This window comes from Dromiciops gliroides, chromosome 4, assembly GCF_019393635.1.
Source record: "Dromiciops gliroides isolate mDroGli1 chromosome 4, mDroGli1.pri, whole genome shotgun sequence".
NCBI classification, from domain to species: Eukaryota; Metazoa; Chordata; class Mammalia; order Microbiotheria; family Microbiotheriidae; genus Dromiciops; species Dromiciops gliroides.
The window spans coordinates 141,476,051-141,499,985 of NC_057864.1; the positions used below are offsets into that span (position 1 = coordinate 141,476,051).

General features: G+C 36.6%; 1 protein-coding gene across 1 annotated transcript in view; it reads right to left on the reverse strand.

Moving 5' to 3' along the window:
- Nucleotides 1-274: 274 nt before the first annotated feature.
- The window catches only part of RYR2 (ryanodine receptor 2), a 758,695-nt gene continuing 735,034 nt past the window's right edge, over nucleotides 275-23,935 (reverse strand). The window contains 5 exon segments of the mRNA XM_044000528.1: nucleotides 275-2,184; nucleotides 3,598-3,649; nucleotides 4,551-4,651; nucleotides 5,474-5,538; nucleotides 9,462-9,618. Of these exon segments, the coding sequence (XP_043856463.1) occupies nucleotides 2,089-2,184; nucleotides 3,598-3,649; nucleotides 4,551-4,651; nucleotides 5,474-5,538; nucleotides 9,462-9,618 (471 nt within the window). The 3' untranslated portion in view covers nucleotides 275-2,088.

Below are 23,935 nucleotides of genomic sequence, written 5' to 3' on the forward strand. Positions count from 1 at the left end.
GGATTTGAACTCAGGTCCTCCTGACTCCAGGGCTGGTGCTCTATCCACTGCACCACCTAGCTACCCCCTGGCTCATTCTTTTTGTTTGTTTGTTTGTTTGTTTGAGTGAGGCAATTGGGGTTAAGTGACTTGCCCAGGGTCACACAGCTAGTAAGTGTTAAGTGTCTGAGGTCAGATTTGAACTCAGGTCCTCCTGACTCCAGGGCCGGTGCTCTATCCACTGTGCCACCTAGCTGCCCTGAAGACATGAGTTCAAATCAGGTTTCAGATACTTACTAGCTGTGTGACCCTGGCATGTCACTTAACTTATATCTTTCCCAAATTAAATTCTCCTAAACAAATGGACACATACTGTTACATACTGGGGCAGGGGCCCTTCTAAAGGGCCCCATAACCACTCATTATCTGAGAAGAGAAAAGCAGGTAATACAGAACATGATTGGGGATGAGAAGCTCTTTCCAGGGTCAAATAATGCTGCCCTTTTAGACTATTATTTCTACTGTCTGAGATAATTGTGTCAGATGGATGGACTGGAACATAAAAAGAGACACATGAGACAATAATGTTAATGATCTATCCCTTGAGCATGACTCAAAGCAAAGACTTGTTAACTGTGGTCCTCCCTAGCTATAAGGAATAGAATGTGACAAATCAAAAGACTAAAATGCAGAATATATCTAGGAATATTATAAATGCATTCCAAATACAAAGTCCCCAATACATTAAAAAAAAAAGTTTTGAGAGTATGTCCCTGCTTCATGGGAAACAGAGAAGGAAGAGTGAGCCAAGTTAGTTAAATAGTTTAATCAGAGCAGTTTTACAATTCTAAAATTAACAGGCAGATTTGGTAGTAAAAGAGCTCCAATGTTAGCAAAATGATCTTGCTTCCATTCTGAATCTTTCTTTTTATTTGTAAATATTGGCATTACAATTTAAAAGGACTCAAAATGGAATGATGTATACATCATCATCATCATCCATGTTCTGTGATGCAACTGATGAAATCCCTGAATGGATATTGCTTCAGCTTTGATTTTTAAAAATGGCCTGACACGAAGAAAGTCCTTATTCCACAACCAATCACAGGTGGCAAAAAAAAGGGAAAAATCCAAAACTACTGTCAAGTTCATAACATATCACATTGTTGGCTGATGACACCGGCTCCAAATGTACAATAAAGCCCACAACACTTTATTACTATGAATATAATTATTGTGAAAATTCTCTCACGTTGATCAACTTGCTTCTGAAGCTTTTCTTTGTTTAAACTTGCATAATAAACATGCAATGAATTATTTCTTTTGAAAGTGTGTTTTTGCAGTCTTTTTGTTTTCATACAAAGATTTCATAAAGTTGCAGTGCTGCATCAGAGCATTACCAAAAAAAGAGCAAGAGCAAATGGGGAGGGTCAAAGTGAATATAGCTGAATGAGAATCGCCGACAATGCTTGTCCTGAGACACACCATAGATCTGTTAAAAAAGTGCACAATCAAACTTCTTTTGTTACCCTCCCCCACCAAAACTAATATAAAAAGAAAGAAAAGCAAAACAACTCACAAAATAAATCTAAATGAGAAGAAAGGGACGACATAAAGAAAATAAAGATGTTTTTTTTCATGCACTCATCTTCTGCATAGCTCAACCCACATATAGTAAGGCACTATTTCCCATCATGACTGGTGTCCACAAGAATCCATTACAGTGCTCCAGTGCTCTGTGAACTATAAATAGTTCCTTCCAGGATGATGAAATTAAGAGACTGAATGAATGTGGATGTCTCATAGCCCAAAGAGTCTTCTGGCAGTCTCAGAAGAAGAAAACTTTCTGTGTTTATATGTTATGTATGGTTGTAGAGAGTGTCTGGAATGATGTTTTCTTCCAGAGCTATTTCTGTGTGTGTATGTGTGTGAATTTGGATTGTTCTTCAGTCTGTGTTCTCAAAGAAAATACACAGGGTGGGGGGAAAAGTACAGTCAGATCCTCACAAAGAAAGTTTCAGGGATTCCTGAAAGCATAGAACTTCAGTGATCTACAAAATTGACTTGAGAGAGAGGAATCTGTTTTCAAGAGTTGAATACATTCTGACTTTAATTGAGCTGGTCTTCATATTGTTTTCGGAAGCAGTCACCTGCAGGGAAAAACTCCCAACACCTTTCTTGATACATCTTCCATACATAAGATTCCTAAAAGAATTTAAAGGGAATTTATTAATATTGCAATTTCACTTGAATTACTCAAAGCAGTTTGATACGAAAATAAACTTCAAGTTTTATGTTGCCTATATCTCATGTAATTGGAGGTAGAGATTTCCCATTTCATTAATAATTTTCCTTACCTGGGTATAAAATATTTATGTATATCAAGTTTTTAATAATCATTATCTCATCAAATAATTAAAAAATGGCAACTAGTTTTAAGCATCTTACTACTGAACATATATATATATATATATATATACATATATATATATCCCTGAAGAGAAATGTATTATCTCCAATGAACCATCTTCCTGACCATAAACTAATTATTATAAAATACTTCTTTTGTTAGACCAATCTTTGTGTATTTTTAAACTTTTCCTCTTTATTTTATCGTAACTACTTAAAATTCTAACTGAAGCACAAAGGGAAGAGATCCAAATTTATGTGAGGAAAATTTCAAATGGCACAAAAAGATATCTTGAATATTTTCCAATCATTCCCCAATTCAATTATTTCAATTTGATTCACCCATTAATGATATCAGTATTTTGAAAGACAAGCAGCATGAGATATCAGATATAAATGTATAATTCTCTCATAGCAGACATTGCTAAACTCAATAACCTGAGCAGTTTTAGTTGAACATACAATAATAATTTGTTTACCCTATTTCAGTCAAAGTCTCTACAATCCACTATCACACACCAAAGACCAACTTCCATACTTTAATGTTCCATGCTTTCAGCCACAATGAGAATATCGGCACTCATCGAGGATAGTCCTCAAACAAAGAGCACAGAGTCCTTCTCTAGGTCTACATGGGAAGTTTTTCCAGCTTAGTGAACTCTTAGTTTGTGCTCCACAGTTAGACCTCTTGAGAACCCAAGGTCACTTTCACATTAAATTGAAGCACTGGAAAAGGACTTGATGTATGTATCCCTACCAATGATATATGAATTTTATCTTAAGCATAGAACGAGGCTCAGATTAGTCCCTAATTTAGCCTTTCTATGTTTAATACACATATTTAGTTCCCATTTTGAGAGTTTAGTGTATATAATGCATGTCTACCAGTGTGGCATAGTCGGGGGGAGGAGAAAGAGAGAGAGAGAGAGAGAGAGAGAGAGAGAGAGAGAGAGAGAGAGAGAGAGAGAGAGAGAGGGAGGGAGGTTTGGGAGCCAGGAAGGCCTTGTTTATGACCTGCCTGACTGGCTGTGTGATCCTGGCCAAGTCGCATAACCTCTCAGTGGTCTTGGTAACATTCTAAGATTAAAAGTTGAAGAGACAGTACAAACTCTCATTGAAAGAGGGAGTTTCCTCATCTGAGAATGCTCTATACAGATGAATCACAAAGTCAACCTCGGTCTTTACTATTATATACTGATGTTTACCTACCTGTCCTGTGTGCTCTGTTTCATCTTTGTTTATGAGATACATCAGAAAAAACCTACAAACAGAAACAGTTTTAAGTATGTCAGAGAAATGGATTGAAGTAAATATTGACACACACTGCATTCGTCCAATTATAATAGGTACTGGGGAAAAAACCCAAAAAGTAAATTTTCCTTAATTAGTGTCTTCAGTGTTTTAAAAGTTGATAAACATTCCCAAATGCCAAAATATAGCCATATAGACACTTTTACTTGATATGAAAATTGGCTCAGAAACTTGGTAAGAATAACATTTTTTCCGCTTTTTCTTTTAATTTTGTCTGTTCCCAAATGCCTTCAAACCTTCTTTTTAATGCAGCCATATAAAGAAAAAACTTTGGTGACACTTCCTGATTTGCCCAGTTGGTTCCTCTTTTAAAGAATTTGCCACATTTTTTCAGGTATGAGGATCCCTTTTTAACATAAAAATAGTTCATCGACCCCCACGATAACTCTGGCTCACATTATTTAAGATGAATGGCAGGATTCACACTGTTTTTCCAAAGTAAAAGGGAATCTCTATACTCAAGGATAGGGAGAGAAGCCAGCATTTTCAGGATGGTGGGCCAATGGACACCAGGGTTTCTACCCTTTTCCATTTCTTTTTCTAAGAAGGTATCATTTGAATTAAGAGCCAAACTACCATAGGTATGTGTATTATATATGTGTGGATATTATACATACATGTGCACATATGCATACACATATATATGTATGTATATGTATGTAACTATAAATTCAAGTGAACCAAAACATAGTCAAAGGGAGAAAAACAGCATTTTTGGGGGGGCTGAATTACTCAATGCCAGAATGTATACTCTATAAACAAAGAAGAGTCTCTCTTCCTCCCTGATGAGCCTGAGAAATAAACTGCTGGATTTCAGTAGAAACAGAAGAGTCTGTGGCTGGTACACTTACAGATAATTAGCCAAGTTGTGTTCCTGTAGTGTGTGTGTTTCAAAACCATGTGGCACTGTATCGAAATAATCATTGCCTATCCCACAGATGAAGCACTTAGTCTAAAAGACAAAAAGAAATGTTCAAAATGTCAGAGAATTTACCTAAAAAGGTAGAAACAAACATCCTATGAGACTATAGCTTTTGTTTAGAGTTTTGCTATATGGCATATTCAGTACATGACAGGGGAAAGGCTGTATTTCACAGACTAAGTCTGAATAGTTCTAACATGTGAAGAAAAATGTAAAATGATCATCTTTAAGGAAGAACATATTTTCCCATAAGGATGACCAAAGCAAATTGTACAACTGTAATTTATTTCTTTTGCTCCCCCCAGTCTTGGGACAATATTAGAAATAAATTTCAAAAACTGAACAAATAACTGGTTTTATCATCCTCTCCCAGAGCAATATACACAACTATTTAGATTGTTCTGCACTGTGTCAGTCACTAAAAACTCTTGACTGATAGACTGATGGAATCTAAGTATGTAAATCTTAAGGATGGCTGAAGTTTCTTTTTTTTTTAACAATAGCTTCCCACACACTGTCCTTATTTGAACTCGGAAGCTCAGGACTACATATCTTCCTCTCACATTAAGAGCATGAAGTGTAATTATGATGTCCTGGAATACAAGTAATTGAAAAAAAATCTACCTTCTCTTGTTCATGCCCAACCATTACTTACTATAGGATAATTTACACTTAGGAATTTCAGAGAACAAGGCACAGGTAGCACATAATGTATAGATGGCATATCAGTCATTACTTTTACTCTCCTTCCTATTTTCTCTTCCTTATAGTCATGTTTCTTTCACTAATGAAAAGATAAGAAAGAAATGACCTACAACTATAGTCAAGAGAATCAACAATCTAATTTCTTACCTCCATGTCTTCTTTAACTTGTTCTTGCTGATCTCTTAATTCACCAAAGGCATCAATAATTAAACCTGGCATTAAATAAAGATAATGCTTAACTTTTATCAACAAGGAATAATTAAATAAGGTTGGGTGTTTTTGTTGTTTTTGTTGTTTTGTGGGGCAATGAGGATTAAGTGACTTGCCCAGGGTCACACAGCTAGTAAGTGTCAAGTGTCTGAGGCTGGATTTGAACTCAGGTCCTCTTGAATCCAGGGTTGGTGCTTTATCCACTGCACCACCTAGCTGCCCCTAAATGAGTTTTAAAGCTGCAAGTCCTATCAAGAAATGATCAAATGCAAAGTCACTTCTGAAAATATAGAAATCAGAAAAAATGGATATCATTAAGGTCAGTGACTGAAATGTTATTTGTTAATAGTACCATAGATATATGTAATATATTTCATTAGGGTTGATACCCAGAGAATTTTAAATTTATTAAACATATTAAATATGTAGTCATAGCAGCCATTATTTTTATTGCCTAGAGACAACTAGCTATGTGACACAATGGTTAGAGCACTGGCCTTGGAGTCAGAAAGTCTACACTTTATATTTAGTTCCCTTGTTTTGTTCCGCAGTTTCTTCAACTGTAAAAGGAATAATTAAAACACCTATCTCCCAAGGTTGTTGTGAAGATCAAATGAGATCACTGTAAAAACACTTTGCAAACCCTAAAGTGCTATATAATTGTTGTTGCTGTTGTTAAGGTAACTAACTTTTAACTAAATTGATTTTTTTAAACTTAAAAACTAAACTTTACTAAAAAACCCCCACATACTTTGAAAAGAGGTCCTTTTAATCAAAATCTTCTCTATGTCCTTTACCCTAAAACACAGGTTCAATGACTTTTTAGTCTTTTTCACCCCTAAAATATCTTTTATCCAACTGGACACTCTGCATTTTGTCAAGAAGATCTGGTGGTAGAGTTTAAGGACTAGAGACCAGAGGCACATCCTTTTCAAATTTAACATTTTAACTTTTTTGTCTTCAATCATTCATTCAATCAAGAAATATTTATTAAGTAGCTATCTTATGTCAGGCACTGTGCTAGGCACTGGAGGTAGGAGAACAAAATGCCACAGTACAAGTTCTTGTCCTCAAAAGACATATTCTATTGCTGAGACATTATGTTAATTGGTAGGTATATACAAAACAAACAAAATATTTATCAGGTAACCTTGTGGTACCAAAATCTGGGAGTGAAATTGGACTGGATATATAAGTCTGGGAAGCATGTGTGTGGAGATAATTAAACCAATGGGAGTTTATGAGATCATCAAGTGAGAGACTGTTGAAAGAAGCAAGTCAGGGTAGAGAGACTTTGGAAACAACATAGTTTAGGAATGCGACATGGATGATGACCCTAGAAAGGAGAGTAAGAACAAGCAGTCAGACAGCTAGGTAGTACAATGAATAGAGTACTGGGCCTGGAGTCAGGAAAATTCTTCGTCATGAGTTCAAATCTGGCCTCAAACACTTACTAGCTATGTGACCCTGGGCAAGTCACTTATCCCTGTTTGCCTCAGTTTCTCATCTGTAAAAAATGAGCAAACCCCTTCAGTATGTCTGCCAAAAAAACCCCAAAAGCAGTTATGGACAGTAGGAAACAACTGAAAAACAACTGAACAACAACAAATGTCACAAAAACTTAGAGAGGAAAATGTATCTACGAAGAATGGGTAATCAGTGTCAAATGTTGCACAGAGGTCAAGAAAGATGAATTATTAAATCACTGGTAACTGGAGAAAGAAGTATCAGTTGAATAAAACTGGAAGCCAGAATGCAAACAGTTTAGAAGAGAGTTAAAGGAAAGCAATGAAAACAATGACTGAAAACATTTTTTGAAGAAATTTTGCTGAGGAATGGAAGGGGGATGATAGTTAATGGGGATGGCAGGGTCTGGTGAGGGTTCTTTAAGGATGGGAAGAACTTGAGCTTGTTTGTAAGTAGCAGGGAATGAAGCGGTAGATAGGGAGAGATATAGGCATGATAGAGGGGACAATCTACATGAGAAAACTGGACGAGATAGGATCCAGGATATATGTAGAAGAGTTGTTGTTGGTGAAGAGAAAATCCTTTGTATCTTCCTTGTCCATACCAACCAGAGCTCGGGCTCATACAAGCTGAGCCCTGGAAAACAAAGTGACTAGGTTGATTCTTTCCTGACTTGGCTACAATTTCCTGTGGGAGACTCTTGAGTGCTAGGGGGAGGGCAGATAAGCTGCCTGATAATGACAGGTACTGTGCTCCTCTAGGTAGCAGGACCACCAGAGCCAATGAGATGATTCTGAGGAGAGTCTGGAAGAGGGCTGTAGAGATACTGACCAAGCATCAAAGAGAGCTTCTTGTTGTTAGAGCAGAGCATGGAGTTGGTGGCAGAGGGGAAGTGCTTCAGGAATGGAAGAAGGAAGCAGGAGTGGCAGTAATGGCTCTAGCAAAGAGTGCCCACAGCCTGAGAAAGGTCATAAGTTCCTGGAGGGGGAGGTGCTCTACCTCCTGGGCAGCATCACCAACAACAGTGAAAGGAATTGGTGGTGGATGGTGGCTGCAGGGGGAGGGGGGTGCTTTGGCACATCTGGCATACCCTGCATACACACCCATGACTACAATATTTTCTGGTTCTACCAGGGAAACTATGTTAAGGAACTGTTTCAAGTTATAGGAGATACACTTCATTAAGTTTCTCCTGTACTCTACTGCATTTTACCCTAATAATAATAAACAACAGGTACCATTTATATAGTGTTTTAAGATTTGCAAAGTGTTTTACAAATATTATCTCATTTGATCCTCATAACAATCCAGACAGTGGGTACTATTTGTAGCCTCATTTTACAGATAAGGAAGCTGAGGCAGACATAGGTTAGGTGACTCGCCTAGGGTCTCATATTAAGTGAATGAGCCTGCATTTCATCTCTGGTCTTCTTGACTCTAGGTCCAGCACTCTAGCCACTAAACCACCTAGCTGCCTCTACCAGCATAAAATTGTTTAATGAGCTTCTAGAAGCGCATCTAAAATGAGAAGTTACAGGAAGGGAATTTATGTTCTAATCTGGCATATCTGGTTGGCTTTCAAGGACTATAGATAACAACCGTTGCAGTTTCATAACCTATTTTATTACTGAGAAACAGTATTCATTGTGGTATAGTAGATTAAAGATCACTACAAGTCAAAAACCAGGTTCAAATCCAGAGTCTGTCACCTACTGACTGGATTGTTTTGGGCAATCCCTCCTCTGCTCAGAACTTCAGTTCTATTCTGAAGGGTTGTTGTGAACAGAAACTGATTAAAAGCCTTAAAGCAAAGTGAGCTATCACCCATCAATCTTTACTAGTGATACCTGCAGCTTCTCACTTTAAAATAAAATAATAGCTCCTTTAGCTATGCCATCAATAACGAATGTTGTCTGATTTCTGCACAAAAATCTTTCATACTCCTTTATATTTTACTAACTGATCCAATCAGAAAAAGCAGTTGGGATTCTGTGGCCTAACTCCAGTTCTATTTTCTCACATTTATGACCTTGGTCCCACAGAATATATATTGATGAGGTATCCCTGTAGAAAATAGGATCTGCAGAGAAAACAGAATAGGATATCTGATCTAGTGCATATACCTTGAATAGACCCCTTTTAAGGGTAATAATATACATTTTGTTTACATTGAATATGCAGAAATATAGATGACTCTGCTAGAAATAGCTTAAAAGCATTACCCAAACCAGCATGTTTTAATAGATTTCTTCTTTTTTTTTCTTTTACTTGCCCAGGGTTACACAGCTAGTAAGTGTCAAGTGTCTGAGGCCAGATTTGAACTCAGGTACTCCTGAATCCAGGGCCAGTGCTTTATCCACTGCGCCACCTAGCTGTCCCCAATGATATATTTCTTAATGATGAAATTCAAAGATAATCTCCAGTGTAGAGGAAGTACAGGGAGAATACGGACACATACCTTGTATGATGGCCAGAAGAATGACAATTACAAAAAAGAAGAAGGTAATATCAAAGATGATTCGATAGATCTCATATTCATCTCCTGCTGGATCTTCAATTTCATCCCCAATACCACCACCAGCACGTACCCCAACATACATGTGGAACATATAGCACTGGAAAACACAATAATGACAACTGACATTTATATAGTGCTTTACAATCTGTAAAATACTTTACAAATATTATAGCACTATAGCCTCTGAAAAGGACTTAAATATTGTAGTTGCTTATCTAGAGTCAGAGGTAGGATTTGAACTTATTACTCTAACTCCAAAAGCAGCACTCTATTAATTATTCCTCCCTATCTCTCCCAACAAAAGGCCATCTGATTCCATATACAGCCCTATCTATAGGTTTCTCTGACCACATTCCTAATCAAATTTCTGCAAAATAAGTATTTAAGAGTTTGTGTTTTACCATCAACTCCTTTGCTTTTGATATTTGTAAATGTGATACTTTTGGCTTTTGTTTTCTGCTGTCTTTTATAAAAATTTTATTCTGCACACTCTTTGTTAGCACCTTCTGTCTCACTTCAAATGAAATGAAAAATGCCTCACAAGGATCTTGGCTCCAAAGCATCTGGGATAATAAGGTAATCAAGTGAAGGAACATATTTAGTTCTTTTTAATTGAGCTGCTGAAGTTTTCTAAGTATTGGAAATAAAGGAATGTGAAAGGGGATAGTCATAAATTAGAACAAAAATTTAAAAACCAGATGTGGTAGACAGAAGCATATATACCACAATATGTTTGAAGTATAACATCAAAAAAACAAAAGGGAAAGATAACAGAAGCATTTATATAGTGCATATTATGTGCCAAGCCCCTGTTAAGTGCTTTATAAATATAATCTCACATGATTAAGACATAGAATAAAATACAGAAGTTTTGTTCCAAATTTCTGGTGCCAAACAACACATCATTCCATAATTCCTTTTCTTGTTTAAACACCAAAAATAAAGGAAAATGGCTTAGGAGAGAAGCTTAGGGGTAGGAAAGGGCAATTAGAATAATTGTGAGATTTATGGGCATCTAGCAATAAATATAGTGGACAAATACCCAAACACCTCAGCAGTGGGAGACCAGGCACAATTAGTGCCCACCACTGCCCAAATAAGACCTAGTATCAATCAATTAACTGATAAACATTTATTAACTGCCTAATCTATGCTGGGTATTTTGTTAGGCACTGGAGATACAGAGACAAAAAAGAAAACAATCCTTGTCTAAGGAACTGAGTTCCTCAAAGCCCTTGACAACCTAGCACTGTATTTATCCAAGCATATTTCTTATTATTACTGAACATACTTTTGCTCTTATCAGTTTAACACATGATAAAAACTGAATTAGGGGCAGCTAGGTGGCGCAGTGGATAGAGCACCAGCCCTGGAGTCAGGAGTACCTGAGTTCAAATCCAGCCTCAGACACTTAAAACTTACTAGCTGTGTGACCCTGGGGAAGTCACTTAACCCCAACTGCCTCACTAAAAAAAAAAAAGAAAGAAAGAAAAAAAAGAAAAGAAAACTGAATTAATCTTTCTTCCCTAAATCTCCTATTCTTCCAAAATTCCCTATTTTTTTTTAAAGCCATTACCACCTTTCCAATCTCCTAGGTTCATAATCTTGACATCACCTTGGACTCAGTCTTCCCCACCCCACGTATCCAATCCATTGACAAATTTTGTTGATTCTAACTTTCCAACATCTTTCCCACCTGATTCCCTTTCTTCACTCACACAGCTACCACCTTGGATCAGGCTGTCATTATTTCTCCCCTGGATTCCTGAAACAACCTCCTATTTGGTCTCCTTGCCTCAAGTCTCTCTCCATTTTAGACGATCCTATGTTCTACTGACAATGTGATTTTCCTTAAGAGGAGATTTGACTGTAATTCCTAATTGACTCTCATGGCTCCCTACAGCCTCTAGAATAAGATAGACACTCTTCTGTTTAGCTTTTAAAGCCCATCCCAGCCTGGCCACAATTTGCCTTTCTACCTTCAATGGACAATACTTTCCCTCACGTATTTCAAGATCTAGCCAAACTAAGCTTCACTCTATTCCTCACACATCACAGGCCTTGGAAATGGCTACCTCCCTTGAATGAAATATCCTCCTTCTTTACCTCCCTCAGAGTCTTTTTCTTCCTTTAAGTGCATGCATCATCTTTCGAATGAAGTCTTTTTTAATCCCCTTAACTGCTAGTAACTTCCCTCCCAAACTACCTCATACAGAACTTTTTTATATATTTGTATTTATTTACTTTATATTTATGCTCTATATATGTATATGAGTATATGTATGTATGTGAACTTGTCTGTCCCTTAGAATATAAGCTCCTTGTGAAAAGAAATTTATAATTTTACTGAGTATCTAGCAGAATTTCTGGCAAACAGTAGGAACTTAATAAATACTTTATGATTTATCAGTCCAGTTTTCTTACTATCCCCTAAACACAAACTGTTTATTCATGCCTACCTGCCTTTTATTATTCTGTTCTCCACAGCCTAGAGTATTATTTGGAAAAAAAATTCCAAAAAACACCCATTGTGTGGCAAATACTGTGCTACATACTAGTGATACAAAGACAAAAAAAAAAAACCCCAGCACCTATATGAAAAGGAAAATTTGAGGGAAAACAACATGTACATTGATAAGTACATACAAATGTGTAGAAGGTAATTTCATTGTCTTGAGGAGAGTGCTAGCAACTGGGGAGATAAAGGTTACCTCCTTTAGGAACTTTGAAAATTAGCTTGGATTTGATAACTACAAATTTACTGAGGACTGATCCCCACCTATTCCCCTTCCCAGGCCAATGTGTTGCCTGGGGCTATCCAATCTTTGTCAATTCCAGACTCTTGACTGACTTATGGATCTCCCCCAAGAAAATTATCCCCTCCCAATGACTCCCCACCTTACTCCCTGGACTTTATTATGTAAACAGGTCTACCAACATAAAGTGCTTTCTATTTAGAGTTGAGTAGTGGCTATACTTAACTCAGGAGGAGTCCTATAGTTTTCTTTCTAAAAGTTGATTTACATTAAGTAATTAAGAAGTTTCTGTATGAGCAGTCTTCTGGTTCCCTTTGTTCCCTTACCCCATAAAAACCCTGTCCTCATTTCCCATCTTTGGGTATTCCTAGCTTCTTGCTTTGTGATACCACAGGCTAGAGTTTCTCTGCCATGATTAAAGACCTTAGTTTCTCCTATATTGATTGTTTTGTTAATTTACAGGTTAACAGATTCTAAGAGGAAGAAGAAAAGAAGGGATATATCCTGGAAAAAGGGGGTAGCTAATGTAAAGACAATGGGAGATGCAAGGTCACATCTGGAAAGAAATGAAAGTAGGTCAGTTTGGCTGTGTATGATGAGAAGAAATAAAAATGAAGCCAGAAAGGTAGATTGGAGCTAGATTGTGAAGGTTGTCTTTCTTTTCTGTACTATTTTCCCAAATTCTCCTCATTCTTCTGGGCCTAGCAAAAGTCATGCCTCCTTCATGGTCTTCCTAAATCACTGCATCCCACATTGTTGGCTGATTCTCTGAACTCCTCAGAGTCCTTAATATTTAAAGTACTTACTTGTGAGACACATTTTGTCCCTTAATCATATGCTATCTGGTGTTGTTATTTCTTCATGTGAGTAGGTTTCTTCTCTAACTAGGTTGAAAGCTTAGTGTATTAGTGTGGTAAAAATTATTTGTGGTAAAGATTAATATTCCTATTTTTAGCTAACTCATTTGGGAGGTGTCACACCTGGCCCACCCCAAGGTTACGTATGCCACTGAGCTCAGAAAGGCAGCTTTTGAAGGACCTCCCCTTTTGGGGGAGGAGAGATTGAACGCCTGCTGAAGGGAGGCAGGCTGCTTGCTGAAGGGAGGTAGGCTGCTTCCGGAAGGCGAGGCATCTTCTAGAACTCGGACTTTTTCCTGCTGGGCCCTTGAGCTGACGGCATGTGTTCGTGCTCTGTCTCAGTGTGGCAACTGCAGTCTGGGTGGCATGCAAGCACCTTAGACTGGTGGGCTGTTCAGGTGTTTGGTGAGTTTAATTATGGAAAACCCTAAAAAGCTAAGTTTAGAGTTAAGAGCATTTCTATTTTCCTATTGCCTTATCTTTGATTTTTATTAGTTTCACCTTTGTTGTTTAATTAATTTGAGGCTCCTTTCTTATTGGCCTGGGAGAAATATCTAAAAAAGGCAGTTCAGAGGGGAGGTTAAGCCTAAAAGGGTCCCTCATATTTCCAGGACCCCAATATTAAGGTGAGTCACCCAAATAACACTCCATATATCAAATTCTGGCCCTCATATTAGACTTAACATTTTTCTCAGCACCTGGAATAGTGCTTTGCTAATAACCCAGTCCAACAAAACTTTCTTAAACTCCTGTTAGGCTACAAGCACTGTGCTAGGCACTGGGGATAAAATGGCAAAACAAAGAACTATGCTACCAAATTTACACATAATAAAAAAAAGCATTTATTGAATTCAGGAATGAATGAGTGGTTTCTGCTTAGTAACACTTATGGGATGAATAGATAATGTAAGCTTATTAGAGATCTGATAAAAACTCTACACATTCAGTTATGACTGCATCTTTATAAAAATAACAGCAACAACTTTGTAGTAAGAAAATTTAGTATACTTTTGTGGTAGGTGGTAGCCATGCTGAAGAGAAGGAAGGATATTTGAAAATTTAGTTTTGGATTCATTTATCTTTTTGTAATAAACACATCATTGATAGCATTTTTAGAAACTTGTTAAGAATGTATTGTTTACTTGAAGTATCATGATTTGATTTTCCCAACCTCAAACTTGACCAAGTGGGTAAGCCTAAGTAAGAACAGACAAGTGTGCTTGCTCTATTATAGTAGAATGCAAGGCAACATGATCACCAGGTTCTCATACAGCAGCTATGGAAGGATTCCAGTAGCCAGGAGAGAACTATATGCTTGAAAATGGAAACTTTCAAACTATCTTTTTTTTTCTCAGTGTAAAAGGACAGCAGGAAGTGATTTGGGTGTAGCTTCAGGAATACAGGACAAAGTCTCTGCTCTACTGCTTATAGAAATGAAGAGACATAGTCAATTGACAAAGAAACAGCCTTGACTTGAAATACTCTTTGTAGTGCTGCTGTTGTTCATCTTTTGTTCTCTAAGAAGACGAATAACATCACCAGGGTTACTTCTTGACTTGAAAGTGAATTGGATTTGAGTGAGGCAGAGCTGTGCAAAGTGACAGTCACTTATAAAGTGGCAAGAAAAAGGTCAAGACACTGGGGATGGCCCAGGATGCACTGGTTGTTGACCTTGGCCTTTCTCAATTAAGGTCTTTCCTAGGTATCTGTTTGTCTGAGGCCACACCAATTCAATGACTAAGGGTTAGGTAAGAATTGAGACAAAAGATGGCCCAATTTACCATCACAAAGATAGTAGTCTGGGAGGGGAAGACCTACAGAGTTTCTGGCTCTAAGAGATAACAATTGCTTTTCACACAGTTATTCTAAGTTAATAAAACCTAAACAATGAGCCACCAAAGCTTGGGTTGGGCTATAACTGGCCATTCAAAGGAAACCAGAATGATTTGGGTTTAAGGGCATAGTAAAGCAGCTCCATTTAAAACACTATGGGCTTTTTAAAGGCCTATTTTTTCAGAGCTATATTTCAAAAAAAAATCAAAAATGAAAATTGCACAGGCCAAAAAGTAAATTGTTCCAGCTTTTTGAAAAAAAAAGGGGGGGGGGAGAAAATAATAATAATTATTGTTATTATTATTATTATTATAGCAGTCATTTCTAACTTCTGCTCAAATGGTAGATTAGGTCCCTGGAGGGCAGCTACTACCATGCTCAGATAACACAGTAAAAACAGTTAATACAAAACCTTTTCTTAAGAGCCCAGTTCATTATTTCATACAAATACACACAGCATCCGTGGGAGGAGTAAGCTTAAACTTAGACCACAACAGTAGTCAGGCACACATATAAGGCATACATGTTTCTTTCAGTGCTAGGTAAGTGTGACTGTGGACATGGAAACAGAGAAGAATTAAAATAGTCCTGAGGCTATGGGCTGGCTCATGACAGAGGTGAAGACCCCTTGGAGGGGCAGAAGCAGCTCTTCTGAGAAGTGGTAAGCAACTGCTTTGGAGGCAGAGAGGTATTCTAGTTGCTCTATAATCCTAGCAACATGAGTCTTCTGGGTGATAAGTATTCCCTCTCAGGGGTGAAAGCTGGGGGGAAAGAATGGTAATAAACATTTATAAAGATCATCCTACTATGCCCACCTAGCCTAAGATATGCCCAGCACTATGCTGAGCACTTTATAAATATTATTTCATTTGATACCCATAACAACCCTGCAGTTAAGTGTTTTTTTGTCCAGGGTCACATAGCTAGTAAGTATCTGAAGTTGGATTGGAGTTCAGATCTTCCTGACTCCAGGTTCAGGGCTCTATTTACTGGGCCATCTAGATCCCCAAGAAGTGGTAGGGGAGTCTGTAGTATAAGTAGGGAAGTATGGAGTTAATGATGAAAATGGTTTTTGTTTTTTTAAAATGATATATTACCTGTTAAATGAATATATGGATCACCTGGATTTGATGGAGTTACCTTATTATCCAAATGGATTTTATGAGACCCTGGAAAATGCCCTTTGGCTAAAATTTCAGGCTGAACCCAGATAGCTAGCAGATAAGTCCCTATTTAATAACCTCTCTCCCCAAGAGAGTAAACAAATCAAAATGTCCCTTTTGACTAAACTTCAACTGAGTCTCCATTCACTATCTTCTTTCCCCCATAGAGTAAATAGAGCAAATATCTAGACATCCTTGTCCTTGGCAAACCCTTCTTGTGTCTTTAAGCTGCCTGTTATAGTATTTGCTTTAGGTTAATTTGTATCCTGCTAATAAAACTGACATCACCCTGTAACCAGTGAGCAGAGAAAACCTTATATACTCCCTCAGAAAGAGGGAGTCCTTGGGCTCTCTTGGGAGGGGAGACTCCACCCATGATCATGTGTTATTTCTTCTTGGGACAAAATATTAAATTGATATTATGGTTTTTCTGTCTCTCTCTGATTTGGTTTTGCCTCATAGGAGATATTAAATTCTATGATCTGGTTCTTAACCATGTTCTCTGATCTGTTATTATATTTTGTAGGAGGACAGGTATGGGAACAAATTATAGGAGATATTATAAGATATTATAATTTCTCTGATCTGTTTATTGATTCTGTTTGTAGGAAACAGGCAGATCCAAAAGCTATATTTTAATATTCAACATACCTTTGCTTTGAATTAATGTATCTTCTGGTTTGGTCAGTTAAAATGGAAATACGGAGTTGATTTTTAAACTACAGTTTTAAATAGATGCTGACAAAATGGGTACAACTTTCAGAATGATATATTAAGTGGAGCTCGGACTCTGTCAAGAATTTAAGTTAGATTCCATGTAAAGAATTTGAATGAGAGGTGGCAAAAGCAAGGGCATGCTTAAAGTAGAAGATATGATTTATGAGGGAGTAAGAGTTGTTCCTACAGAAACTGGCAAAGAGACTGATTTTGCTACAGCTTATTTCCTTTTATCTAATTCCCCTTTCTCCCACCCCCATTTCCCCCAACTAATTCTGGAAATACTGTATTGCCTATGTTGACTTTAGGCGATACTAACTGATACCCAACAGTGGTTATACTTTCTTTATTCTTAGCTTTTTTGCCTATTGACTGCTATAATTAATAAATGGTTCCTCAGTGGGTTAAAAGTGATTTGAACCTGATAACTACCTACCCTGTTTTTCCTTTGAGGCTAAATAAAACCCTTGAATATTTCAGGTCAGTCTTCCTTGGTTTTCTAGAATTATGCTTTCAACCAGAGCTTTTTTTTTTCTTTTCCTATCTTCTTGAGAGGAGGTTAAAATTCTATCAGGATACTGCTGATTTAATTAAAATCTCAGCCTCAACAGCCACAACAACAACAACAAAATTTTAAAATCCATTTGGGATTCAGGCAATGAGGTTGTCAAACTGCATACCACAGTGCCACCTGCTGAAAAACCGTGAAACTTTATATACTGATCAAGAAAATCAAAAAGATGCCTTGACAGTGAGATATTCATTCAATAGGATACAGAAACAACATTACATCATGGTGGGGATATTTCTACTAAACTAGACCAGAGTGGGGTTTATACTTAACAGTAAAGTAAAGAATAAAATGACCGAAGTGACAAAAACAATGGAAAGCACCTATTCATGTTGGTGCTAAGGTTCAGAGATGAAGCTGTCTAAGACACATATGAATACATCGAGACTGGGTAGAAAAGAGTCTTCAGAGAAAAAACAGAAAGACAAGAATCTCCGTAATTGGATTACACATATATTCATATATGTACCCATCCAACATAGTATAGTTGTAGTACAGAGGATGAATTTCCAATGTTCCCTCTGATTGAAAATAGCAACAACACGGAGATTCTTTTCAGTTCATTGCAAATACTAGCTAGATGTGAAATTATCTGTAGCATGTAAATAATCTTAAGTGGAAAATATAAAAATCAATTGAAAAATACAATTTAACACATTGAATTTGCTTAGCTTGTCAATAAACATTCTTAGCATATGGTCTACTTATTGTAGTGCTTGCCTATAGGCACAGGTCACATTTTCCTTGGGAAACGTGGTGTATATGTGTATTTAAAGGATATGTCAAAGGCAATGCATATTTAAAAATGTGACTCTAATCAATCAACCACATGCTTTAATAAGCACCTCTTAGGTGCCAAGCACTATGGTAGGTGTTGGGAATACAAAGACAAAAGGAAAATAGTACACTCAAGAAATTTAAAGTATAGCTAGGCTAGACAATTTGAACATACATAGCTATATACAACAGAGATACAAGGTAATTTGGGAGAGGAAGCACTGGTTGCTGGAAAGAATTAGGAAACTCCTTGTGTACAAGTGGCATTTGAGATGAGTCTGTAGGAGATGGGAGATGGAGGGCTCTTTAATGAAAAATGACAACAAGACCAGTACTATTAGACCCTATTGTGAGTAGAGGGTAATAATATGGACTAAGGCTGGACAGTCTTTAAATACATATCAGTAGATATATAACAACAACAACAACTAACATTTATATAGGGCTTACTAAGTGCCAGACACTGTGCTAAGCACTTTACAATTATTATCTTAGTTAATTCTTACAACCACCCTGGGAGGTAAATGCTATTATTATCACCCTTTTACAGAGTAGGAAACTGAGGCAAACAGGTGAAGTGATTAGATCCGAGTCACACTGCTAATAAGGGTTCTAAATCTGAATTCGAATTCAAGTCTTACTGACTTCAGGCCTAGAGCTCTATACACTGTGCTACCTGGCTGCATGTACTTAACTATAAGTACATCATATTCTTAGAATGTTTTACTGCCAAGCTAAATAAATTCTCTTGATGAGAAATTCTTAAATTTTTACATCTTCACTTAACTTTTATCAAAGAATATAATTTCATAAATGAATATGTGCAATTAACTGAAATCTATGCAATGTATTAAGCAAAATTAATATATTCTATGTGTAGGCATGCATGCATGCATGTATACATGTATTTGTATACACGTATGCATAAGCATTTGGTATAGCCCCAACATTTTATCAGTGTTAGAAATGCTCATTGTGTAAACTCTCTCCATCTAGCCTGCATCTCTTCATTTTGTCCATATCATGAGTTTGTTGAATGTTTTTTGGGGAAAAAAAAAATCAATGTAATTTCCCTTATCTACCACTCTAGTAACCCTATCAGTTATGGAAATTATGTCGGTCTGGTGTAAACTTATCGAATAAGTCACATTGGCTTTTTGTGACCACAGTTACTTATTCTAGATGTTTATTTACTAACTATCCCTTTTACATTTAAGAATTTTGCCTGAAATCAAAGAAATTTTCTAGTCTATAATTTGTGGTTTCCACTTTTCTGAAAATTTGAACAATACTGCCACTTCTCTAGTCATTTAGTCATCTAGTGATATTTACCTGACCTTCAATGATTACTGATAGTGACTCAACAATCACATCTGCCAGTTCTTTCTGTATCCTGCAGTGTAGCAGGCCTTGATCAGGTCATGACACTGTTCTCTTAATATCATTCAACTTATCTGAGTTATCTACTCCCCCTTATTCCTTTTTGCTCTGTTCTTTCTAGTCCAAAGATTATTCTCTTTGACAGAGAAAACAGAAACAAAATAAGAGTTATGTGGTTCTGACTTTCCATAATCCATTTTATCATCAGTCTCCTCTAAACAGTGTGTGATCTTTTCTATGATCCTCTTTTCCTGAGTACAGTTGTTTGTTTGTTTGTTTTTTAATACCCTTTTTTTGGCCCTTAACATTTTTCAACAGCCTTCACTTGTTCTAAGCTTTAGCACTCCTAACATTATTCTTATAGGACAATGCCAACAATTCTATGCTTTTGTATTTATTCTTTGTTGCTTGCTGTTGCTTCCATTTTCTCAAAAATTCATGGGCATCTAAATTAGTTTCCTTTTTAGTTTCCCTTTAGATTCTTAGCAGAGCTGTTTCTCCCTGTCTTCTGAGTTTCAGTCTTGAGAGCATCCCATCCATCCTGGGTTCACTTTCCCCACTGACTTTTATGTGATAGTACCTATCTATTTTTTCAAACACTGAAATTTTCTCTCTGAAAATCTAGGGTATAGATCAGACTATTTCTGGATTTTTCCCTCTTCTATAAAAGATTCTACATGGAGTGGTTAAAAGGGTCCCATTGCTTCATTTAGTTGGTAAAAATCAGCTCTAAATAGTAGTTCCCCTTGTTTGGTCATTTGAAGGATGAAATTATTATTAAGGCAACCCACTAAATTATTGGCTGTTCTGCTCTGGCAGAGTTAGCTGCAGCAGATGTCTGGATAACTGAAGCCCCTCACCACTACTGTATCATCATTTCTCCTTGTCAGGCTCTTGATCTGTTTCTGGAACTCACTTATTTTTCACTGGTCCTTGAAAGTAATATACTTCCACTGTGTTATTTTCTTAAGAGACAAGGATGAGCAACTATTGTTTTTAAGTTTAGAAGGACAAGTAGCAATAGGACTATACTTCTGAAATAAGATTTCGGTGAACTATTCATTTTTTCCACAAATCATCTGGAATCTTTGATGTGTCCTTTGTTGGAATATTTTAGAAATTTAGTTATTAAAAAGACCAGGCTCAGGAAAGAACATAGAAATAAATCAGTTAACATATTCTTAGCAACACAAATAGCACAATCACCAGTTAAATTATCACCTTGTTTATGAGATGACAAGGTTGACTTCGGCCTTCTGATTGATAGTTTTATTAAAAAAAAATACGCAATAACTCAGTATAGATAAGAAATGTGCAAGATGAAAAGAATAAAGTATATTTATTTATTTATATATTTTTTTAGTGAGGCAATTGGGGTTAAGTGACTTGCCCAGGGTCACACAGCTAGTAAGTGTTAAGTGTCTGAGGCCGGATTTGAACTCAGGTACTCCTGACTCCAGGGCTGGTGCTCTATCCACTGTGCCATCTAGCTGCCCCATAAAGTATATTTGTCATAAACTGAAATTTATTTCTGTAATAACAACAGCATTTATCTGCTAGGCTGTTACACATGCCTAACTTTCCAGCTATTTTATGTCTCCCTCTAAAAGAGCTTCTCTTTAGGGTACACAGTTCAATGTCAAAAGGCCATTAATTACCCTGACCAAACCATATACCTAGTGTTCATCTTCAGGTCAACTCAGTTGGTATTTTTAACCACCAAATCAACAAGTTTGGTTCTGAGTGATAGTTCTGTTATACAATTTTAAGTTATTGATGTTTTAATTTTTTAGAGCTAATAAAGAAAAAAACCTAATAAATGAAGTACAATAGAATATTTTTAAGAGTATACACATATACACAATGCTGGAGATTACCTGAAAAACCTCTAAGGCCCTTTTTCAAACTGAAGAATCTTTATTAGACAAAATGCTAAAACTGTAAGGAACTGTACGAATGTTCTAGTTTTCTCTTCATTCATAGGCTATTGCCCTACTTCAGACTAGACTATTTCCACAGCCCTGTAATAGTCTCCCTACCTCAAACCTTTTCTTTTTCTACAATTCTTTACATAGGCGCTGAGATGATATTTCTGAAGTACAGTTCAAACCATGTCACTTCTCTTCTCCAGAAACAACAGTGGCTCCCTATTGGCTCCAGGATAAAGTACAAATTCTTTTTTTTGGCATTTAAAGCCCTTTACAGACAGGCTTCTGTTTACCTTTCCAGGTTTGCTATACATTCCTTTCCTCACACACTCTCCATTCCAGTTAAACTGGTCTACTTGCTGTTCTCGGGACATAACAGTCTAACATCCCACTTTGTGTTTTTTGTACAGGGGGTTGGTGCCACCATGCCTGGAAAGCACTTCCTTTTCACTTCTACCTCAAAGAATCTATAGCTTACAACAAAGCTTACTCCATATGCAAACTCCTATCTGAGACTTGTCCTTATCTCCCCAAATGCTAGTGGCCTTCCCACCCCAGAAATTACTTCATAGGATTTAGTATTTATTTGCTTATCTGTGCACATCTTATTCCTTTCAGTAGAATATGTTTTTGTTTTTTTTTTTGAAGGGAAGGACTGTTTAATTTCTGTCTTTGTATGCCCAGTGCCTAGTCCAGTGACTGAATAAATGTTTGTTTACTGATTAGTTGACTTAGTTCAACTTCTTGTATTATGGATGAGGCCCAGAAAGGTGAAGTGGTCATATAGCAGTTTATACAGACAAAATGAAAAATAATCCCTAAATTCAAGGATCTTACATTCTATAAATAATAATAACAATCTGACAGCTATACAGAAATACTTCTAGCTCTGGCTTTATTCCATGAAAGGTGGGGTTCCCAAAACATCTGGGATTTTAAGGTGGGTCTATTCCTTTGCCTTGTTCCAAACCAATAGTAATTCCCAAATGGTAAAGGATAGAGAGAGATGATAGGACTAATTTGCTCACTTGTAAAATTTCTCAGACTTTCAGACTAGACCAGGTTTCCAGAAATAATTTTTTGAACTAGATTTCCTTAGTCCTATCTTGTAACTGTAACATGGCATCTGGATTTCCGGAAGTTATTCCAATATTAGAAGGTTCAAAGCTTCTTTATGCTTAGCAGGTAGCTAAACACATAATTAATTAGCCATATACCCAGAGGGCATGGTGTCTCTCTTAAGGATATCCTTAGCCAATACAGATATGTATTCTGGGCAATGTTTAAAAATGTGAGCAGTTTATCACTGTCAATTGATATAGGGATGAGTTTTATGATGAAGAATTCTAAGTTAATATCCTAATCTATTTCTTTTCTTTTATGAAAAAAAGTTTTTAATCAATCATCAGAAAATAGCAAAAATGCTTGAAATAGAATGAAATAAGATGAGAGTGAGAGGTGATAGACAAAATGGTACTCTCATTGGCTCACATTATGGAGTCAAATGAAATATTGGGAGTTTAGCAAATCTAAGTAAACTGAAAAAAAAACAATTTACCTTAGGTATTATTTTATGGTGTTTTATTTTTATTTTTTGTTGTTGTTGTAGTTGTTTTTAGAGAAGATTAAATAGAACAATTTTGCATAGCTTCAGAAAAGTAAGACAGCAGAGGTGACTCAGTAGATAGAATGATGGAAACAGAGTTGAGAAGACACAAGCTCAAATCTGGCCTCGGGTACTTATTAGCTATATGACCCTGGGCAAGTCACTTAAATAAATTGTCTGCCTCAGTTTCCTCAACTCTAAAATGGGGATAATAATAGCACCTGCCTCCTAGGGTTGTTGTAATAATAAAATGAAGTAATATTTGTAAGGTGCTTTGTAAACTTTAAAGCAATATATGTGCTAACAATTATTAATATTATTTTTAGGATACCAGAATTAAAGAATAGGTCCTTAGCACAGTGTTTTACCTATAGAAAATGCTTAATAAACTTTAATTTAATAAGAGCTAATATTTACATAGCACTTTAAGTTTTGTAAAGTGCTTTACATATATTATATCATTTAATTTGTTCCTCAAAACAACCCTGTGAGGTAGGTATTGTTTTTATTTCCATTTTCCAGGTGAGGAAATTGAGGCTGAGAGGTTATTATTTACCCAATGTCACTCAGCTGCTAAGTGTCTGATGCAGGATTTGAGCCCTAGACTTCCAACATCCAAGTCCAGCACTATCTACTTTGAAACCTAGAAGTGTTTATTTTTCTATTAAGCTGAATTAAAGCACCTCTAATATCGCCCCCTTACCATATCAGATTCAAATTCCCATGTCCAGACCTATATATAATGCCTCCATCCACTTCCCAATTCTACCTTGTTTCAGACTGCTTTTCAGCATGAACCTCTGAAAAAGATAGCTTGTATCTTCAA